This window comes from Felis catus, chromosome D4 (genome assembly GCF_018350175.1).
Source record: "Felis catus isolate Fca126 chromosome D4, F.catus_Fca126_mat1.0, whole genome shotgun sequence".
NCBI lineage: Eukaryota > Metazoa > Chordata > Mammalia > Carnivora > Felidae > Felis > Felis catus.
In genome coordinates this window covers 7,028,133-7,051,415 of record NC_058380.1, presented here as the reverse complement: position 1 = coordinate 7,051,415, position 23,283 = coordinate 7,028,133, and the positions used below count along the sequence as shown (strand labels likewise).

General features: G+C 47.9%; 1 protein-coding gene across 1 annotated transcript in view; it reads left to right on the top strand.

Annotated features, from left to right (window-relative positions):
- SLC1A1 (solute carrier family 1 member 1) overlaps positions 1-21,669 on the top strand; it is an 84,011-nt gene extending 62,342 nt beyond the window's left edge. Inside the window, exons 5-12 of the mRNA XM_023243293.2 lie at positions 1,194-1,236; positions 2,798-2,896; positions 5,860-6,044; positions 7,591-7,698; positions 9,593-9,715; positions 10,378-10,572; positions 17,256-17,390; positions 19,467-21,669. Coding sequence (XP_023099061.2) covers positions 1,194-1,236; positions 2,798-2,896; positions 5,860-6,044; positions 7,591-7,698; positions 9,593-9,715; positions 10,378-10,572; positions 17,256-17,390; positions 19,467-19,713 — 1,135 coding nt within the window. The 3' untranslated portion in view covers positions 19,714-21,669. The remainder of the gene's footprint in view (positions 1-1,193; positions 1,237-2,797; positions 2,897-5,859; positions 6,045-7,590; positions 7,699-9,592; positions 9,716-10,377; positions 10,573-17,255; positions 17,391-19,466) is intronic.
- The last annotated feature ends 1,614 nt before the right edge of the window (positions 21,670-23,283 follow it).

The following is a 23,283-nucleotide window of genomic DNA, read 5'->3' as shown; positions in this document are numbered from 1 at the left end:
ACTAAGATGCTGGGCTGCGTTGGGGGGTCAGCTCTGAAGCACACTTGAAGAAATACCTTCTTTTTTAACTTTTTTTTTTAACATTTATTTTCAAGAGAGAGCGACAGAGTGTGAGCAGGGGAGGGGCAGAGAGAGAGGGAGACACAGAATCCAAAGCAGGCTCCCGGCTCTGAGCTGTCAGCACAGAGCCCAACAAGGGTCTCAAACCCATGAACCGCAAGATCATGACCTGAGCTGAAGTTGGATGCTTAACCGACTGAGCCACCCAGGCGCCCCAAGAAATACATTTTTTAATTGCACCGGAGAAGCCCTCTTCTCAGAAGCAATCAGGGCTGGGAATTGGTCAGTTACTTTTAAGATAGCAGAGCAGAGAATCATTAAAAAATGGCACAGGTACACATTACATATTTTGTGGACACAAAATTTAAATGTGTTTATTTGCCAGTTTTTGATGTAGGGCCAAAATCTTTTCTTTGAGCGTGTCAGTTGACTGTGATTCTGTATCATTTTTCTTGCACCTGTTGTGCTTGTAAAGGCATGGTGTGCAATTTCCAGGTTCGGTTTTCACGAAGTACACAACAAAATCCTTAGAAACTATAAAGAATGCTGAGTGCCACATCCTGCCAGTTTTTCTTTCCATTTCTGTGGACGCCCCTTACCTAATTTACCCACAGAAATTTTAGTCACTGGCTTCGGTCGAGTTTCCAAGCATTGAGTTTAGTTTTGATGAGAAACCACACCTTCCATCTCACTCCCATTTCACTGACTCACATCATTTTTAATTCAGTCATTATGCTGATATTCTCATTTGGCATAAAGAATTTGGGAACAGATGCCACGGGCTCTCGGTAGGCATACTTTCTCGTCAATGAAAACAGAAGCGTACAGAATATTAAAGGAGTCTCTTGACTGGGAGTGTCCACCTGCCAGTGCATTGTTTCACCGAGGACAGCGAGCGTACCAATTACTCAGTGACTCAGCTGAGTGATGGTTGTGTGAGAGAACTTTCTAGACTCAGTTGAAGCTCAGCGGGGGAAAAAATCTTGATACAAGGAAGTATTTTGCAAAGGAGAAACCAGAAGAGGAACCAGAGTACTGATTCTATATTCTGCTCACCTTCACCCACGCAATGGGTGTGACAAAAACAAAACACTTGTGCTGTAACGTGACACTGTTTTTCATGTCTCCAACAGGAATATGTTTCCGGAGAACCTTGTCCAAGCCTGTTTTCAGCAGGTAAGAATAACGACTTTTGCCTTCCGATTGCTGTACTCTTCGCTTTACTGATTAGAATCGTTGTTCCCTGCTGTGACCCAGGAAGTGGAATGAGCACATCAAAAATGGCAGGAAACCCACCCTCGAGTGTGAATGTGGAGCAAATCGCAGGTGCCTCTGGGCTTCAGGTCCCAGAGAAGTCCCTGTTGTTACTGACCCCGCTGCTCCCTTTCCGTGACACGTTCCTGTCCCCAAGAGAGCTCAGATGAAGCCATCAGGAACCTGTCGAACAAAGAGCGTTTAAAAATGTGGGCTCTTGTGCCTGTGTTTTTGAGAACCACGTGATATTTGTGGAGACGCGTAGACTCTCTCCAGATGCAGGCACTGAAAAAGCAACCCTCCGACTCCCTGTTCCTTTCTCCCTCATGTTGGGAGAGCGGTATCTAACCCACACGGGTGGTGGGTGTTCCCGGGGTTCAGTCTTTTCCTTAATCACTACGCACCCGTTGCTGACCCTCCGGCTCCCCGGCGATGTAACAAAGCCGTGATTTTTTTTTCTCTAGGAAAGTTGAACAATCTCTTCATTCCCATTTCCTTACAGCCCTCTTCTCTTGTTTATCTGTGCACTTAAGACAGCTGAGTCTATCACAAACTGCCGAATTCATTTACATAAATTACATGAACAGAGACCTCTGTGTGTACCAAGAAAAATGGCAGTGAAGTTGCCCCCTGCCGACCTCCAAGAGGCACAGAACCACCTCTATTTCAAGGGTGCCTTTGCGGCTCAGCCACAGTGGTCATTTGTAAGGTTCTTGATGTTGGCAGTGCCTCGAAGGAGTGACATTTATGCCTGGTGTTGTGGTATACTAGCTCTTTCTTAAACCTCTCTGCTGAAGCCTTGCAGGACCAAACAGAGCCGAAGGAAGGGAATTCAACAGAAATCTCACTCATGGACTAGCCCTAAAGGGACTGTTGCTGCTGGAACAACCAGCTACTTCTTGACGTTTATTAAAGTCAGGGTGACTACAGTTACCCAAGTAATGAGGTGTTCCTCCCAGATTAAAAATGAGAAATGCGGGGCGCCTGGGTGGCGCAGTCGGTTAAGCGGCCGACTTCAGCCAGGTCACGATCTCGCGGTCCGTGAGTTCGAGCCCCGCGTCAGGCTCTGGGCTGATGGCTCAGAGCCTGGAGCCTGTTTCCGATTCTGTGTCTCCCTCTCTCTCTGCCCCTCCCCTGCTCATGCTCTGTCTCTCTCAAAAATAAATAAACATTTAAGAAAACAACAACCCAAACTTTCTTTCCCATCGTCTCCCTGTTAATCTTTTACTATGAAAGACAACATTCTGACATCACTGAATGGTGGCCATGGGAATCAAGGTTTGGATTTTATGGTCTCACTTTGGCTTCCCAAGCCTCATGGGAGGTACTATCAAAATCTGCAACCGAGAGAGGTGACAGAGGCAGAAGGCTTCAGTGGCATTCAGTTAGCCAGAGTCACATATTCCCATGGTTTAGACTCAGGTGCTTGAAAAACTCTTATTTTGTTTGTTTTTTTGGTCTTTTTTTCCCCTCCAATGTGCAGTATAAAACCAAGCGTGAAGAAGTGAATACTCCCAGTGAGCCCGGGATGAACATCTCCCAAGCATCTGTCACAGCCATCATGACAACTGCCATTTCCAAGGTACCTTGTTGCCCGTGCCCCTTCCCCCCCCCCGCCCCCCCCCAGGCAGGCGCTGAGTCATGGAGCAAGCAGGAGACAGAGATACAGTCTGTCCTCATTACTTGCGAATTCATCTTCTCACTAAAATGTGTTTGCCACCCCAGAATCAACACAACGCTCTCACGTCATTTGCGGACAAAGAGCGGTGAAAAGTTTAAGTCGCCCAATGCACACATGGCCCTCTGAGGCTGAACAAGGCTAAGCCCTTTTTTTTTTTTTTAATAGGCTCCACACCCAATGTGGGGTTTGAACTCAAACCCTCAAATCGAGAGTCACATGCTCCACCAACGGAGCCATCCAGGCACCCCAAGCTCTGCCTTCTTGTTTCAGCTCTCTTATTGTAAACAAGTGTCCTTTGAGTAGCATGTTTATGCCACATTTTTCATGTCTCTGTGCTTTTTCATGGTGATTTTACTGTTTAAAACATCCCCCAAGCATAATGTTGCAGTGTTGTCGGTGGTTCTGAGGGCGAGAAGGCTGTAGTATCCCGTATGGAAAATTATATGTGTGTTAGATCAGCTTCATTCAGGCTGAGGGTGTCGGTTGTGACTTCAGTGTTAACAACTCAGTAATACACATTACATATTCATGTGTTTCTGAACAGAAACACACCTACAGCAAGGTTATATGCTGATTATCTGATGAAAATGTTGTGAACCCTGGTTCCCCAGAACCTGACCTTGTATTTCCCCTGGGAGCAAGGATTCAGTATTTGCTAACTCAATGTTGGTGGGTGGCACTTTGTAAAACATAACCACCAGGCATTACGAGAAGCATCTGAACCACCCAGAGAAGAGGGTGAGCCCCATTGCGTCTACACCCTCCACTACTCCATTGAGTTGAGTTGGGCACCTCTTGCTTTAGAGTTGCAAGACCACCTAAATATGGAATACAAGGCCACGTTGCTTCTCCAAAACTCTCCGCCCAGATGTGATTCGGGGTCCGGAGTTTTCCACCCTCGACGGGCCATGCAGCGCAGGCACTGTGTGTCATGCAACTCAATTCAGTGGGGTTGGGAAGCACCCTCTCCAGAACAGAGGACGTCAGTATGCCTGCAGCAGAATGCCCTGCCAGGTAAAGAGGAATAAACCACAAGCAGCCTCACCTCAGTTCTGCCACCAGGAGTTCTCCATCCAATTATAAATAAAATCCATTAGGTTTTGAGAGCGGTCGGCATTTCAGCTTTGGAGATGAGACTGTGTGGGCCCGAAGCAGTAAATCTGTAGTCCTAGAGAAGGTCTCTGCTGAGCGTTCTCTGCCCCCACCCAGAAGGGAACGATTTAAGGAAGAAAGAAATGTTTGGTAGACTTGGTTCAAATCAGAGAGACCACGGTTGGCTCCAGCTTCCTGCTGCAGGAAACATTAAGTCCTCTGACTGGCTCTGTGGCCCTCCATGGCCGGGCTCCTCCCTGGTTTCCCGGCTCCCTTCCCAGTGGCCTTTTCTCTTTCCCATCCAGACCCACCTCCTCAGTTACTCCTTGTTCCTGCCTTTCCACGTGGTTCCGAAAAGATTTTTTTGAGCACTCCCTGTGAGCCAGGCCCTGCTGGGCATTGGGATGACAGTGGTACAAAGACAGACAAGGCTTGTGCCCTCATGTGACGAGGGATGAGTATTGCAGTAGGGAAGGACAGGGTGCTTACTCCAGGGCTTTCAACAGAGAGGCTTAAATTAGTTTGGGGGCCATAAAGGATGAGTGGAATTCTGCAGGCAGGGTGCAGCGGCCTGGGGATGACTTTGGCCTCTGCTTATGCCATGTTTCTGGTGTTGGCCTTCATCTCTTGGCTGCCCCTACCGCTCAGGCTTAGCTTTCCCTAACCGCCGGTGCCCCCAGTCAGTCTCCACCCGAGGCCTGTAACTTGACCACGCAGTTAATTACACACCCTCCTGCTACCATTGGTTTGTTTTTCTCACGGTTAATCTTATCTTTCTAGCTGTATTTTAAGACTTCTAAGTCACCAATGCAGTCAGCACACTCTAGCTGCTCGATAAATATGAGTTTGAGCATATCAGATGATAAGTAAAAAATGGCACCCCAGTAACTTATCAACCATATATGATACATTATAAACCTGGCTTGCGGCACTCAGATCACGTTATCTCCCTGTGAAATCTCTCAGTGAAATCTCATGCTGCACCACTCAGATGAGGTTGTGTCTCAGCATATCTCATGCTGTTCTTACTCAGGATAAGATAACGAAATGGCTTATAGTAGCTGGTATTTGGTTAATATTTATATCTCTACAATCCCGTTGGTCATCCAGGATCAGAGGCGGTAAAGAGTGCGCCTGTGTTTTACTATCATGATACAACAGATAGTAAAATGTCCTAAAAATGTTCACCCTGTTAAATATTTTGCAGTTCCTGCATTATTAATTCCTCTCTTTTTCACACAGACTCCAAATGTAGCTAGTAGTTAGAATAACTCTGAAAAGCACCTCAAATCGACAGTTCTTATTAAAAATGTAAGATATTCCCAGTCGGTTCGAGCCCCACATGAGGCTCCATGCTGACCGCTCAGAGCCTGGAGCCTGCTTCAGATTCTGTCTCCCTCTCTCTCTGCCCCTCCCCCAGTTGTGCTCTGTTTGTCTCTCTCTCTCTAAAAAATGAATAAACATTAAAAAAAAATTTTTTTTAATATAAGACATCCCAGAATAAGACATCTTCAAAAGAAATCTTCAAGTTTGGATTTTTTGAGAGAGAAAGAGAAAAAAAAATCACTTTAAAGTTCAGCGGCAGATGGTGGGGGCAGTAAAAACTTGGGTTGTTTTTTTTTTTTTTCTTTTTGTCCCCAAGTATGGTGGCCTTTGACTGGTGGATTACTAGTTTAGTAAGTGTGGCCGTGGTATCTTTCCATTTCGGGGCCTCTGCTTTCCAACAGCATTCTAATCACGCATCCATATATTCTCTTGGTTTTGACCCACAGAACAAAACAAAGGAATACAAAGTCATAGGCATGTATTCAGACGGCATAAACGTCCTGGGCTTGATTGTCTTTTGCCTCGTCTTTGGACTTGTCATTGGAAAAATGGGAGAGAAAGGACAGATTCTGGTGGATTTCTTCACTGCTCTGAGTGATGCAACCATGAAAATCGTCCAGATCATTATGTGGTGAGCAGATGCCTGTTAATGCCATCCTGCTTCTCCTGACAGTTGCCCCCTCAAAATTGGAGTAAAGATGCCTAGGAAGGGTGAACATAGAATATCAAGACACTAGAGCATTCAGTAACTATGCGTATTACATAGGAGTTAGTTCACTAACAAGAATCTAGGTTTTAGCTATTGTCTTTTCTGGCAAAGCCCTTGATCATGTTACACCCAACCAGCATTCACCTAAGAAAATAACTCTTTTTTAATTAATTTATTTTGAGAGAGAGAGAGTGAGGGTGGGGAAGAGAGGGAGAGAGGGAATCCCAAGCAGGCTCCATGCTGTCAGCACAGGGCCCCACATGGGGCTCAAACTCACAAACCGTGAGATCATGACCTGAGCTGAAATCAACAGTCAGATGCTTAACCAATTGAGCCACCCAGGCTTCCCTCTAAGAAATAACTCTTAAGGATTTGAGGGGCGCCTGGATGGCTCAGTTAAGTGTCCAGCTTCAGCTCAGGTCATGATCTCATAGTTTGTGGGTTAGAACCCCGCATCAGGCTCTGTGCTGACAGCCTGCTTTGGATTCTGTGTTTCCCTCTCTCTCTGACCCTCTCCCACTCACACTCTGTCTCTCTCTCAAGAATAAATATTTTTAAAATTTTTCTCTAATTAAAGATTTGAAAGGGTTCTTTGCACATCACAACACAAGGTGCTTTCCTTGTTAGGCCCCGTGCATAAGTGATGTTCAAAATTCTTGCTACTGGTACAGCACAGGCCCTAATCCATCCAGATGAAAACTACCATTTGGGTCAGCATGCCAGTGGCATCACCCTGTCCCTGGAGATGCCAAACTCCAACTTTTCTAGGTGATCCCTGCCCCACTTATATTGAGTTGTTTCAACATTATGGACTCTGAAGTGTAGACAGTGACAGTGACTCAAAGGGTTTCGTGATTTCAGCCACTTACTCCCCCTGAACCTCACCTTCATCATCTGCAAAAAAGGATAATAGGAATCTGCCCCTAGATTTGGGAGAAGTGCATCAAGGGAAATGATGCACGTCAAATACTTAACCCAATACAAGGCACATAATGAGAGCTCCGCAAACAGGGCTGTTCTGACCACTTCTACTACTAATCATATTGCTCTGTGGCTGACACTACCTCCTGGGGAACAAGATGACTGAGGCCAGGAAGAGCATGGGGGCCATATATGGGGGATCAGGCAAAAACGAGATCTGCCGTTGTGACTGTTAGCAGGACGTATGTGTACCGGGAGTGAGGCATGGGCTATGCACTCATTTAACCACACGTTCTTGCCGAGTCTGCTCATCTAGGGTGGCTGAGGTGGGTAGGATTTAAGACACATGTGTGGGTGCTGAAACCTGGCGCCAGGGGTCCACCAGGGCCTGAGGCCGAAACCTTGGCTTTATCGTGTAGCAGGTGTGCTTCCCAGCTGAGCACACGTGCCAGGCCAAGGTGCGTGCCCTGGCCCGTTTCCTCCCCAGCGATCCCACCTTGAAAAGACACCAGATGACAGAAGTGTCTTTGCTATGCTTGCTTTCTAGTTACATGCCACTTGGCATTTTGTTCCTGATTGCCGGGAAGATCATAGAGGTTGAAGACTGGGAAATATTCCGCAAGCTGGGCCTTTACATGGCCACCGTCCTGAGTGGGTATGTCCGACTCCAGGGAGGAAGCAGCCAACTTCTTTTGGGCCGACGGACTGGTGCCGAGAAGCTGCCTTTTGGTTAAAATCGGCTTCTCCCCTGTGCAGGGAAAGATGGTTGAGAGATAAGAGAGCAGGGGGAGGAGGGCTGCCCTTTAACAGCTGTACTGGAGGAGGATCCCACTGTGCTACTTGCCAGATCTCGGCAGAACAGCCTGGACCATGGTTTGTTGCTGCCTTTGTTAGTTGTGTTAAAATCATTTTTTAAAATGAGCAAGACCCACTGGTAGCCTCTCTTGGCGTTCACTTCTTCAAGGATGGAAACTCACCAAACTAGTAGGAATGGCCCACAGGTACCCCAACCCCAAGAAAGACATTAGGCAGAGCCTAGGTGGAAGGAGACTTGAGCCAGCCGGAAGGGATGGCTGGTTGGTCCCAGCCCTGCAGGTGGGGCCGGGCACCACTGCCACACCATGCATCATCCAAGTGTCAGGGAGCATGCTGGGAAACTCTTCCAGCTGGGAGGTACTGTGTAAAAGCTGGAAGGCAGCAGGGGACAGGTCGTTTGCATATTTATTGCAGCCCAGTCATTGGCCCCTTAAGGGCAGGTATGGTGGATAAGTTAGGAATGCTGGCCCCAGATGTCTAGCAGGGACAGGATTGTCACAGGTGTTAAGAAACAGACCAAGGGAATAAATAAGTATCATCAGTTTGACTCGCACAGGTCAGTAGCCCCCAGACGCCCAACTTGAGCAATGAGGTCACCCGATTGAAGGCAGGTGCACTGGGGAGCTTATCTGTCTTTACCAAAAGCACCGCCCTGCCAGCCAGCAAGAAGAAGCCTGGGTTCCTCCAGTGTGAGGGCCATTGTCAAATCTCAGGGCCCCAGTGGTAAGGCAGCAGGGCCATCTACCCTTCTCGAGGACAGGGCCTGGGTCCAGGCAGTCATTTGGCCGAGTTTTATTATACTGAGCCATTTCCTAACACAGTTCTGGTTTCTGTTCTCTTGCCCTACCTTGGTTTTTAACAGAAGACTCAGCTTCTCATAGTTCTTAGCCACAAGCTCTATGTGAAGACCCTCAAGATGGACCTTCAGGATCTGTATTAACAATGATCATTTCTTATTGTTTCAGCTTTGAATAACTGATCTGTAAACCCTTTACGTGGACACTATATGGCATCTGGATTGGTCTCATTTTTTAAGCCCCCTGTTTTGTGTAACCTATATATCTCAGTGTGAAATAAGGAATAGTTTTGGAAGGCAAGAATAACAAAGAAAAGAGGCTCAGTCCTGAAGTAGGTGGAAGGAGACTCCACCAGTATGACTGGAGGGGAGGAGGGACTTCCTCCTCACCACAGCCTGCCTGGCCTACTAGATGGTGGGCACCATCCAGCAGGACAGCAGTGGTCCAGGGAACAGATGGGCTGAGTGTTATGATAAGGGCCTATGGTAGAGGTTTGTGCAGAGCCACAAACCTACAACAGAAGAAAGGGTCTGCCCAACCTGGGAAGGTAAAGGAAGGCTTCCTGGAGGAGGGGGACCTTTTGCTGAGTCTTAGAGGAGGGATAAGAATTCAGCAGCAGCAGCAAGTGAAAGCATTTTAGCACCTGTTGGCAGAAATAGCGTGTACAAAGCTTGGCGGCATGATGTAAGTGTTGTGTGAGCTCTGAAATGTGGATTCAGCTACTGGCTTCACCGCCGACTTTGACAAGATACTTCGTTTGCTAAGTGAATGTCCTCACCCTCACTGCCGGAATGGAGACCTGCCCTACCTCTCATTTTCTTTTGGGTTATAATGGAAATCAAATGATATATCATGAGTAAAAAAGCTGTTTGAAAAAAAGGATTAATACGAGGAGGTGGTGTCACCTAAGAACCTGCTTCTTTGACTTGTTTCCAGGCTGGCAATCCACTCCATCGTCATTCTCCCGCTGATCTATTTCACAGTCGTTCGGAAGAACCCTTTCCGGTTCGCCATGGGAATGGCCCAGGCTCTTCTGACGGCTCTCATGATCTCTTCCAGGTAAATGTACAAGGAGTGTCTGGAGGAAGTCTCTGGGCTGCAGAGACTAGTCAGCTCTTACTGGCTGCGGCTGAGAGCTGTACGGGCCACTTGTGAAGCTGACCAAGCACCGGCCACAGCTTGTGCTTCTGTAGCTAGCTTTAACTCCAGGAAGGACCTCTGTCTTCCCCCTCTGCGCATCCTGGAGCATATTGCTCCACCCTACTGCATATTCCCTGCCCTCATGGCATGGCCTGCAGCCCAGAAGGGGTTTATGGTGTAACTCAGAGAATGGCGGACACAGCACGTTCCCACTCCTGGACCTGCCCAGAGTGCCAGCATGCTTTGGGCTCTTGGTTTAGTTTCGGGAATAGAAGCGTCTCTTCAGGCAGGGATTGAGCACCAGCATTCCTAGACCATACGTTCCTTTCTCTCTTTTTTTAATTTTTTTTAATGTTTGTTTATTTTTGAGAGAGAGAGAGTGTGAGCAGGGCAGGAGCAGAGAGAGAGGCAGATACAGAACCCAAAGCAGGCTCCAGGCTCTGAGCTGTCAGCACAGAGCCCAACACGGGACTCAAACTCACAAACCATGAGACCGTGAGATCGTGACCTGAGCCGAAGTCGGACGCTTAACCGACTGAGCCACCCAGGCACCCCGACCCCTTTCTCTTTTTATCACACAGTTCGGCCACACTGCCTGTCACTTTCCGCTGTGCCGAAGAAAAGAACCAGGTGGACAAGAGGATCACTAGGTTTGTGCTGCCCGTCGGGGCTACCATTAACATGGATGGGACTGCGCTCTACGAAGCGGTGGCGGCTGTGTTTATCGCACAGTTGAATGACCTGGACTTGGGCATCGGTCAGATCATCACTATCAGGTAGGGCGCGAGGCCACACTTACTTTCATTTCTGTTACTGGAATTGTGGCAGGTGAAAGTCATCTGAAGGGAGCTCACGAATGGTCCACTGGTGGATTGATTTTCTTGGTCTAAAGTCCCTTCCCAAGATTAAACACATTACCAGAAGTGGAATTGTGGTGTGGAAGGTTTCTGCTTCAGGGTCTGAATACCCAAAGGTATCACTGTTCTCAGTTCAGTGCACCCAGGTGCTAGGCACACAGTAGGTGCCAAGGATTCAAGATTGAATAAGGGCCAGGCCCTGCTTTCAGGGGGTCCCCAGTAGGTAAGGGAGATAGATATCTAAATCAATGCTGAGTGGTGTGATAAGGGCTCTAGTGGAGGTCTGAGGGGACACAGAAGGCACCAAAGAAGGAAGGGAAGGTGAGGAGAGGCTTCCTGGAAGAGGAAAAAGCTTAGCTAAGTCTTAGAAGAGGAGTAAGAATTTAGTAGAAGGAACCTAAGAGCACTTGGGATAAAAGGACTAGCATGTACAGGGGTTCATGATGTAACCATGGCCTAGTTACAGAGTTCAGACTATTGGATGTGGCTACATAAAGAGAACAATGTGGAGAACACAGAGAAACGAGTGTTTCTTTCATCTCATGAAAGGCTTTGTGAGAGGCGCTCATGGAGGGGCTCAGTCTTTCATAATATGGGCAGATTTGCATTTTTTAAAAGCTAATTTTGTGATATGGTGGGTAGACTGGGTGGATGGACAGGAGTTAGCTGGAGGACTAGCTAGGAGACCACCACAGGAGTCCAAGTAAGGAATTAAAAGGCCTCCATCCAGGCACTGGCCCTGGGGATGGAGAAGGGCTTCCAAATTCAAGGGGCATCAGTGGATTCAGAGTGAGGGACGGGGGAAGGTTAGGATGACCTCCAGGGTTGGTGGATGCTTCTGGACTGACGAATGGCACTCACCAGAACAAGCACTAGTGGAAGAGAAGTGTCGGTGGGAAGACAAAGAGCTTATGCTGTTTGTCACGTTGAGTTTGAAATGCCTTTAAGACATCTAGGTAGAGCTCTACAGTGAGAAATGTGGTCTTGACTGCAGATGAGGAAGTCAGACTCATCACCTGGAGGGTGGTCACCAAGCACATGGGTCACGAGTGAGTCAGTCATCCGTGTTCGAGTCTCAGCTTCACCATGATTAGCTGTGACCTTGGCCAAGTTACTTGAATTCTCTAAGCTTCTATTTCCTCACCTATAAAATGAGGATAATAAGAGTACCTACATTTTATGCAAGTGGTGGTAATTAAGTCAGTGCATACAAAATGCTTAGAATGGTGTATATGTAGTGAGCCCTCAGGAGATGTTGAGACAGTTAGGAGGGCATTACATAGGGAAGGTTTGTGCAGAAAAGAGAAGGACTAAGAACTGAGCCTTAGAAAATCCTCACATTAGAGGCAGGCAGAGAGGGGAGAACCAAGAGGGAGACCAAGAAGGAACAGAAAGGGAGGAGGAGAGGGGCACCTGGGTGGCTCAGTTGGTTAAACTTCTGACTTCTGCTCAGGTCATGTCTCGCAATTCATGAGTTCAAGCCCCGCATCGGGCTCTGTGCTGACAGCTCAGAGCCTGGAGCCTGCTTTGGATTCTGTGTCTCCCTCTATCTCTGCCCCTCCCCTGCTCACACTCTGTCTCTCCCTCCCTTTCTCCCTCCCTCGGAGATAAATGAACATTTAAAAAAAAAAAATTTTTTTAAAAAGAATAAAGGTAGGAGAGCCACAAATCTTGCCCTGAAACCTAGAGAGGAGAGATTTCCACGCAGAGAATTCTACTCAGGTGAAGACCGATATTGTCTGCTCAAGTAGATACTGCAAATGCCACTCGTGAATTTTTCCACAGTTGGTTCTCTGAAACACCACCATTCAGGATGGTAGCCACTAGCCACGCATACACAGGTTGGACGGAACAGACACAGAAGGTTCCATCAATATAGAAATAAGTTCCGCCATTATGGAAAATTTTGCTGGACTGCGCTGCTTGGAAGGGGTGGATTGGGTTGAAAGTTAATCTGGAGACTTTTATGAAGTGTACAGTGGGAGTTTCCAACTAAACCGGGTCCCTACGCAAGGTGGACTCTGACCTTGCCGAGTTAACGCACTGCTGCAACCCCAGCACTTGGCACAGGCATAAACTCCAGGCATAAAGTAAGTTCCGAGAATGTTCTTATACGGTATTTTTTTTCTAATTTTTTTTAATGTTTATTTATTTTTTTATTTTTTTAATTTTTTTTTTCAACGTTTATTTATTTTTGGGACAGAGAGAGACAGAGCATGAACGGGGGAGGGGCAGAGAGAGAGGGAGACACAGAATCGGAAACAGGCTCCAGGCTCTGAGCCATCAGCCCAGAGCCTGACGCGGGGCTCCAACTCACGGACCGCGAGATCGTGACCTGGCTGAAGTCGGACACTTAACCGACTGCGCCACCCAGGCGCCCCTAATGTTTATTTTTGAGAGAGACAGAGTGTGAGCAGGGGAAGGGCAGAGACAGAGGGAGACACAGAATCCAAAGCAGGCTCCAGGCTCTGAGCTGTCAGCACAGAGCCTGATGCGGGGCTCGAACCCACGAACCACGAGATCATGACCTGAGCCGAAGTGGACGCTTAACCGACTGAGCCACCCAGGCGCCCCTAATACAGTATATTTTAAAATTTTCCCCAGCCCTAAATCATGAAGTATTTATTGCCATTTGCTCGACGTTAACTGAAGACCAGTACAAAGTGGACCATTTGGCACATCAGCTGGGAGGCAATACCGATGCCGCCTGGCCTGTAAAAAGTGTCCAAGGCTTAAGCTTGAGCCCAAAGAGCTAGAGTGAAGTCCTGTGGTTGGAACAGCAATGAGTGTGTTAAAATTGAAACCTTGAGTCACGTCTGAGAAAGCTCCGCAGCCACCTGTGGTCCAGTGGTTGTGACTTTGGCCATTCCCAGCAGACTTTCAACTCCCTCGTCCTGGCCTGTGGCACCTAGTCTGCATTGGACTGATTTCCAAGCAGTGGTCGCAAGAGGCGCCCGTTCTTTTGGGCATTTGCCACTTTGTGATGAAGTCCACACACCCCCTCAGTCTTAACATTTCCTAGATATTTCTAACCTTGTTGTTTTTTTTTTTAAATTGACTGCTAGAGAAGTAAACTTTGGGCCTAGAGGCTAAATAATTCACATCAAAACCTCTTGCCCTGCTCTAGTGTTGTGTGTGGGTTTTTTTGAGATTTCATTTGTAAATAATCTCCATATCCAACATGGGGCTTGAACTCACGACCCCCCAGATCAAGAGTCACACGCTCCACTGACTGAGCCAGCCATGCGTCCCTTGTATTCTTCAGGCAGAATTGCCGATAAGTAACTACCGGCCCATAGCCAACAACCACAACTGTGAAGCCCAGAGTAATCATTGACCTAAAATTTAAAATCCTCTCTGGCTCTGCCTGGGACAGAATGAAATAATAAACATGATTTTTCCCTTGACAGGTTACAGTTGTGGCTCATGTGGCTGACGGTTAAAGAGATCCCATAGTTCATCTCTTTTCTGTGGTCCTTTTGGGCTGGACATCGAGGAAACATAGGCACCATCCGCCCAAGACAAACCCTTTTGTGGTTTTATCATAATATTCACTAATCAAAGGTTATACCTGATTGAAGATGGGGCAAATATTCTTGTAACAGAAGAGAATTACTGGATTTGGGGCCTTCAAAGAGCTTAGAGGGGAAAAGGAGCCATAGGGGCAATAATAGTGATTGTTTTGTGGCAGCTAAATAGCAGAAATGGCATTGGGTTTTTTTTATCTTAGAGTGTGTGTGAGCAAGGGCGGGGGGCGGGGGGCGTGCAGAGAGAGAGGGCTCCAGGCAGGCTCCACACTCAGCTCCATCCCAGTCCCACAAACCTGGGATCATGACCTGAGCTGAAATCAAGAGTCTGACGCACAACCGAGCCACCCAGGGGCCCCAGAGATGCCATCAGTTTTTAAGCATCTGCTGTATCTTGGTGCTCATGCTGGATGCCCTCCCTATATTACCTCATTTAATCTTCTTGGAGCCCTGCAAGGGAGACAGTCTCCCCATCCTCCGGGCAAGAACTGAGATCTGGAGGGACACGCTGTGAGTGAAAACAGCCAAGGCAGGTCTTGTTGTTTTTTAATGTTTGTTTATTTTTGAGGGGTGTGGGGGAGGGGCAGAGAGAGAGGGAGAATCCGAAGCAGGCTCTGGGCTGTCAGCACAGAGTCCAGCGCAGAGCTCAAACCCATGAACCATGAGATCATGACCTGAGCTGAAGTCAGACACTCAACCATCTGAGCCACCAGGGGCCCCAGAGCCAGGTCTCCTTGACGCTAAAACGCGTGCTGGCTTCAGTTCACACCCCAGACCCAGCTTGTCTGGAGACCTAAGTGCCGGTCCAAAAACTAGATCAATGCTAGGAAAGTACTTTCTAAAGATGGTTATTGTGTGTTCTTCTGTGAAAACCCCTTTAAAGTCAAAGTAGAATATATTCAAGCCGAAGGAATACGTTTTTATATTTTTTACCCCATCTGAAGATTTATAATTCCCAGTCTCAGACCAAAGCTAAGTCAAATGGCCAAAGTTTAGGAAGCAAGGTCAAGGCTCAAGGGCAGAGTTTTCTTTGACCAGGCGGGTTTTGAGCCCGCCGATATATTCAGTTTAAATATTTTCAACCAGCATTGACATCAACTTGGGTTTTCCAAAGAGTACTTAAGTCAGAAAAGATCTCAAGGATTATGTAGACCTGAAACTTTTAGAGGAATTGGGACAGCCCCAGAAATCTCTAATTTACTGTGAATTGGTGGCCACAGCCCCTGGAGGAAAACACACCTGTCAAAGAATGCTGGCCTGTGTTTGACCTTACCCTCGAACTGAGCTGTCAGCACAGAGCCTGACGCGGGGCTCGAACTCACGAACCGCAAGATCATGACCTGAGCTGAAGTCGGACACTCAACCGACTGAGCCACCCAGGTGCCCCGTACTGTTTTGTTTTTTTTTTTAAATTTTTTTTTCAACGTTTTTTATTTTATTTTTTGGGACAGAGAGAGACAGAGCATGAACGGGGGAGGGGCAGAGAGAGAGGGAGACACAGAATCGGAAACAGGCTCCAGGCTCTGAGCCATCAGCCCAGAGCCCGACGCGGGGCTCGAACTCACGGACCGTGAGATCGTGACCTGGCTGAAGTCGGACGCTTAACCGACTGCGCCACCCAGGCGCCCCTGTTTTTTTTTTTTTGAGAGAGCGAGAGAGCTTGAACAGGGGAGGGGCAGAGAGAGGGAGATCCAGAATCCAAAGCAGGCTCCAGGCTCTGAGCTGTCAGCATGGAGCCTGACTCGGGGCTCGAACTCATGAACTGCGAGATCATGACCTGAGCTGAAGTCGGATGCTCAACCGACTGAGCCACCCAGGCACCCTAGGGATTCTTCTAGTTTAAATGGACTGTTTCTACATCTTCCCCCTTTCAACCCAGTGGCTTCCTTGGACTAAGGATGAGAACATGTGTCCAGAAAGTACAGTGGGTGTCCCGTCAAGCTCATTCAAATTCAGGGACTTTTCAGGGCATGGTTTCCTCCAAAATGACCAGACTTAAATAAGGATGATACTGTTGACAAAAAATGGCACATTCCAAAGAGAGGAATCCCTAGCACCACATTTTACCTGCCCAAGTGGGATCTTTTTAGAATTTTTGTGTTTTTTTTTTTAATTTTAGAGAGAGAGCACATGAGCAGGGAAGAGGGGCAGAGTGGGGGAGAGGGAGAGAATCTTAAGCAGGCTCCATGCTCCGCACAGAGCCTGACACAGGGCTTGATCCCCTGACCCTGGGATCATGACCTGAACTGAAATCAAGTCAGACACTCAACCAACTGAGGCATCCAGGCTCCCCATAAGAGGGGTCTTTTTAAATATGTCATAAGGAAGTTCACTTGGCTGCCTTCCCTCGTTCCAGACCCCTCTTCCTTTTGCAGCAAGTGCATCCACTGGCCAAAGGAGCAGTCAGGAATAAACGCTTGTATCTTGCACAGGAAGCATGGCTGGTTCTCAGTTCAGTGCCCTGTCGGGCAGCTCCCAGAAGCCAAGAGTCTCATGATGTCAAGAAAGTGCATAAAACGTGCTTGACCACAGCCTCATTCCTTTGTCTTCCCTGGAAATACCCTTGCCATCCACCCGGACCACCCTCCCTTTGACCATCCTCCAAGGCAACGTAAATTCCTGGCACATATGAGATGCCAGTTGATGACTGGCTGGGTGAACAGATGGACAAAGGGAGAAAGGCAGGCAGGCAGCGAGGTAATTGGCGCTTATGGAAGCGATGGACGCACGGATAGGTAGCTGATGCCTTCCACAAACACCCCAGGTGGTAAAACTCTCGCCTTCCTCTTGAATAGCCCTCTTGCTCATTTTCTGAGTGCGCTCAGGCAGCTCGTCTCCTTTTCCTTCCGTTAGAGAGACTTGCCATGTCTCCCCGCGGAAGGAGATGGATTTCTCTCGGTCCCCCACCGCTCCCTAACGAGGCAGAGCTGATGCTCAGCAGAGAACAGATCCTGACCGGCCAATGTGGGGGGAACACGGCGGTAACAGCCATCGGGACTAAAGGTTCCAGGCCAGGGGCCCTGAAGGGAGACACAGGTGTCTAACTCCTTTTCGGCTCGTGTGTTTTGGCTGCAGTGTCACGGCCACGGCCGCCAGCATCGGAGCCGCGGGGGTGCCGCAGGCCGGCCTGGTGACCATGGTGATCGTGCTGAGTGCCGTGGGCCTGCCCGCCGAGGACGTCACCCTCATCATTGCTGTCGACTGGCTCCTGTGAGTTGGAATAAACGCGCTGCCTCTGCCGGCTGGGGAGGCGGGCTTCCCCGCCCTGCAGAACCTGCAGTCTGTCATCATTCTGTCCTCAGACTGCCACTGCCTCATGAGCCATCCGTTGCTGCTTCAATTTCCCTCTGGCCAGGCCATCTGATAAAACGCGCTTAAAAATTAACTCCTCATAACTTGCGGCAGTGATTTTAAAAGGCCAGTGATCTCCATTAGCTTGTTTTACCTGGTAATGCTGGAGGATGGGTGGTGGGAGGAGATCAACAGAATGATAAGGTGAAGACAGAGTCACAAGCATTCCAAACCCCATAGGCCACCCTCGCCTATACCCGGCCCGGGGTCAGCGTCATTGGTGTAGAAGCGCCTGGTTTGGAGTCAGCCCGTCTTCCCGAGATCTTCAACATCATCAGGGGCCATGGTAGGAGCTGTGGGGAAAGACCAGCTGGAGTTTGAATCGCTGTTCAGTGTCTCAACAGCTTTTTGACCTCGAGGATGTCCCTTAGCTTCTCAGAGGCCCAGTTGCGTTATCCGTGAGATGGGACAGATTCTGTGCATTTCATTAGGTTGTGCAGGGTCTGAGTGGGTTCATGTGACCAGCGTGTCTCGAACAGTGTCTGCTGGGCAGCATTTGCCCAATAAATGGCAGGTTTTCTTACGATTAGAATGATTTGGAACATTTTCATCATAACTCTCTCACACACGTGTGTGCATGGACACACGCACAGAGGGCTAACGAACACAGCAGAAATTCTGGGCAAGGTCGTGCCTTGTGTGACTCCCCCCCCCCCCCAAGGTTCAGGTTGGAACGAGCCTGGTCCCCAGCTTTACCTTGGTACCCGCTTTGTGCACTGGTCTCGCTCTGTCCCCTGGCCCTCAGGGGCGAGTGTAGCTGCATATTGAGCCTTTACTCGGAACCAGCCCAGGGTTACCGGGGAGTCCGGCACTGTGTGGTTTGCAAACAGCAGCTGAGATGGTGAAGACCGTCACACCCCGGAAGGCCCAGGCTCCTGCCCCGGGGAAGGCGTGCCATGGGGGCCCCCCCTCAGCAGCTGGCTGTGTCCCCCAGTCCCAGCAGAGGTGGCCCCTTTCTTGCCAAGATACGCCACCCCTGAGGCAAGTACTTCTAGTTTTCCTTCTAGTGACCATGGTGGGTTTGTAGTTCTCTCCTTTGCCCAATTCTTCTGGAACCAGTGACCTTCACTTCCAAGACACCCAGAGAAGCCAAAGGTCCAGTCTGATCCATGGGATAAAAAGACTCTAGTTGGTTCATACCAGGGTCTGGTTCATTCCATGGCCTCATTCTGAATCGCAGGAGGGCGCCCAGATGCGGAGGTCTGTCCCGCAGGTGTAGTTCTCACAGAAGTATTCACATGCACAGTTCCCACCAGCAGTGCTCCGGTGTTCTGTCACCAGGGCACCTTCCTGCCACAGGGTCCTCTACAAGCTCGGGGTTGTGGCCGGCTGAGGGTGTCATAAGGAGAAAGCCGCTCCTCGGCTGACCTCTGTTTTCTGACCCTGTGTCCCTGCTGGCTTGCTTCTAGAGGGACCCAGTGGCGCAGAAAAACGACTACACCAGGGACACACAAACGCACAGGATCACTTGGAGGCACACACACTCACTCCCCCCTTTGGCAGAAACACCACCCCCAGGGGCCTCTCACCTTAGCTGAGACAGATCCGGGAAATGCCCCAAGACGGAGGTTAGGAGTGAGAGGCTCAGTCAGTTCTGAGCCTCCCTCGGCTCCCCCAAAATATTTGTAAAGACTCTCTTCACGTTTCTTGGGGAGGAGAGGAGGGAATTTGGGGAAACTGGTGCTGGGCTTATGAGGGTCCGTTGTGACTTACTGGGGGCACATGCCCAGGGAACCTGGTTACTCATTCTGTACTTTCATGAGCCACCTTCTGCCCTGGACCTGTGAGGAGAGAAGCCTCCCATCCCGCCACGAGGATGGCACTCTCTGCATCTGCTTAATTCGTACCTGAACCCTCCAGATCCCTTTCTGTCTCCGGTGGCAAATGGAAATGAAATCTGGGCCTCCTGTCTGACTCCCCCTCTCTCTTCCCCAGGGATCGGTTCAGGACCATGGTGAACGTCCTCGGCGATGCGTTCGGGACGGGCATTGTGGAGAAGCTCTCCAAGAAGGAACTGGAGCAAATGGATGTTTCGTCTGAAGTCAACATCGTGAACCCCTTTGCCTTGGAATCCACAATACTGGATAACGAAAACTCAGACACCAAGAAGTCCTACGTCAACGGAGGCTTTGCGGTAGACAAGTCCGACAGCATCTCATTCACCCAGACCTCACAGTTCTAGAACCCCCGGCTTCATAGGACCAGGAACGGTGAAGGACAGCTCCCTGAGAGTCATCTCTTAGCAAATTCAAACATTCAATAAGGAGAAGAAACACACTGATGGCCAATTGTACATTTGATTTGATATATAGACCTCCAGATTATTTTCTATATTTGGATTCACCGCTTTTGCTCTCCAGGTGGGGTACCATGAAAGAAAACAGATTAAAAGGAAAGCTGTATTGTCTGCAACGTAAAAATTCTATGAGAAAGTTTGGAAGTAGGTAGAGTAGTAACTATTGGATTAGGTAATGGGTGTGGAAGAAAACTTGCTTTCTCATACGCAGTCCAGTGTTTGGGTTTTTTTTAAAAAAGACTCCTTAATTACAAATTTTTACTCAAGCTTTCTATTGGCATGGATTTCCTTTGACTTCTCACATTTTTATAGATTATAATGCATATAAATACTACTACTGCTGCCCCCCCCCATTTAATGTGCCAAATTGTCCGTTTTTAACTCATCTCCAGCCAATGTCAAAGAAACTATTTTGAAGGAAAACAGACCAGCACAGTTCTGCAATAACAGTTTCAAGACGGGTGAGGGGTGTTGCAGGAAGGGAGAAGGGTTCTTTTTTCAATGTACTGTATTGGAACACTGGTAACTAGTAACCCAGTGTTCAGTATAGAGCTAGATATATATATAGATATGTATATATTTATTATTTTCATATAAGTTGCCAGACAGAGATCAGAATTGAACTGTCAATGGGAAATAGCTCTCCTTGTACTTGAATAATAACTACGATTTCAATCCAGATCTGCTTTGGGGCTTATCCCAACTCCTCTCTCAGGAGCACGAGAATGAAAAATTGTGTTGTCTGTTCCACGTCTGTGTACCAGCCTCATAGCAGACATGTATTATGGTGATACGGTAAGGTGGCCGTTCATGTACAACTTCTAGACTCTACTGCTGGGAAGGAATCCATATCGGCTCTATATAAGATAGTATGAAGATGTGTCACTCACCTAAGGCTGGATGTGTTTTTATCCAACTGGAAGACTTCATTCTTCCAAGGTCAGTTACACCCACTCAAAAAATCACGGTTCTTTGCCATTTCGTACCCATCAGGGCCCAAACAACAGTGGCAAAGTACCAGCTAAATTGTACTTTAATATGGTTTTGGTGGATGGAACAAGTCACCCTGGCCGGAAAAGCATTGTCCTTACCCTGGATTCTTGCAGAGTAAGTCCACGAGTTGATCCCCACAACAGGAGATGTTGGTATCCGTGGTTCAGGGAAATTCTTCCATTGTATCAAACTTGTCTCCTCCTGAAGGGACGATTGTCCTAACTGGTTAATCTAATCACCTCTGCCCTGCTTAATTAAAATCCATGACCTGTCATTCTTCTAATTTATGAAGATAGCTTATTAAAAAGGCTGTGCTTCAGCACTCATCTTGTAAATAACGCTGAACAGAAAAACTTGTATTTACAATGAGATCCAGAATAATCCTGTTTCTGCAGTGTTGAGTAGCCAGTTTAAGCCTGCGCTTTTCTATCGAAGAAACCAGAAACTGTCCCAAAGGTACAGGAAAAGTAAATAAATGCTCAGTGTTGACCACCTGTCCCTGAAATCTACAAGAGAGTGATACTGGATTGTCATGTAAACACCACAAATATGGACCAGCGACTGATTCCACGTGCGTTTTAAATTGCAAATACTGGGGGTGTTCACTGGAGGTAAATCTGTCAACGCAACTGTATTCATAACTTATCTCAGGCCCGAGAGGTCCTACCCCCTTGGCCATTTGTCTCCGACTGGAGGCACTCAAGTTGGCAGAGCTGTTCGTGAACTGTAGGTCATCCTAATTTTGGAGTGAGTTTGTAACCAGCCTCTTAACACACTGTGCTGTTAACTCATAAAAAGAAACCAATGTTCCATTTCAGTCTCAATAAATACTTCCGTCATTCTTTCTTCCCCCGCCTTGTTCTTCCTTTATCTTTTATCTCACTCAGGTGGGGCGTGGGAAGGTGGAGACAGATTGTAAACGGATTATTGTTTTCAAAACTGTTTATGCTCGAGAATGAAAAAGCCAGGCTTGAGGAAAAGTAATCTGATTCTTCAAGTGAATCAGTGGGGATGATAAGGCTGAAATGCAGTGCCATAAATTATAAATAGTTCGTCCATATTTTATGGCTGAGATGGAGAAGGTGTGATTTGGCCAGAAATTACTATACTGGGAGGTAGTCTTATCTCAATATGATGGCGACCTGGTTTCACTGAAGGACCATTCCTGCCCTCAGAAATGGGACTATAGACTACAAATGTTGTATTCAGGGAGGTCCTGCCCGGAACCTGAGTCACGACAGGGTTCTGCTGGTGCCTTTGCTAGGAGTCTATGATAGACAGCAAACAAATGGACAACCCCCTAGGCCCTACTGAGGGAGGGCAGTGTCTCACAGAAATGTTTGTCATTGCAAACATTAGTCTGTGGCCAGACTCATTCAGAGTAGTGTCCTTCTTGAGGCAACATTAGATAAAAACACCCAACATATCACTTAGAGATTTGCTTGGAAGATTAAGTGTACTTGAGCAAGACCCCCAACGACTTGGTTCTTGCCCAAAGTCTACTCCTATACAGAGGGATGGTGTTATCAGCTCTAATAAACGACTATTTCTCAACAAACCATTGGACGAGGCCCTCTATTAAAAACACACCCCATTCTTAGAATAGCTTGAGAAAACTGTGTTTGGCTTATAATCAGGCAGTGGGCCAGCAATGGTGTTGGCTTTGCAGATGTTAAGAATCTTCCCTTCTGGAACGGAAAGAGGAAATGGTCATGCAGAGCCTTGACATGATGCCAAGGAGACACAATTTGCCAAGCAACTATTCTGTATTTTCTAACTGCCCAGCAAGCGATCACAGAGCCCAGTGAGACTGCTTTAAGCATTAGATGAGAAAATAGACGTAATGTACATAGCACATGAAATGTTTCATAAAAGCTAGTGCCTCCTGCCAAAAAGTCCTGTACACCCTCGTCCCCCACTTACATGGGTCACCCACAGACATCCAACTGACATGACCGAAAATTATAGTTTTCACCACTTGGCCTTACCTGGGTTATTAGAACAAACAGTAAATTCAACCTAGTGAAACTTAATAAGCAACTCCCATTGTATAAATGGAAAGGTCTTTCTGAAAATGGGACATTTTCACTTAAACAGTATAAGACCTAGAATATTGCCTCTTTCCTAAAAGATCATGTGGCAGGAGGGGGGTGGCTCAGTCAAACGCCCAGCTCTTGATTTCTGCTCAGATCATGATCTCACTGTTGGTAGGTTCGAGACCCCTGTCTGGCTGTGCACTGACAGCATGGAACCTGCTTGGGATTCTCTCTTTCCCTCCCTCCCTGTCTGCGCCTCTCCCCTCAAAATAAGTAAAAATTTTTTTTTATGTTTATTTATTTTTGAGAGACAGAGCATGAATGGGGGAGGGGTAGAGAGAAAGGGAGACACAGAATCTGAAGCAGGCTCTGGGTTCTGAGCTGTCAGCACAGAGCCTGACTTGGGGCTTGAACTCACGAACTGCGA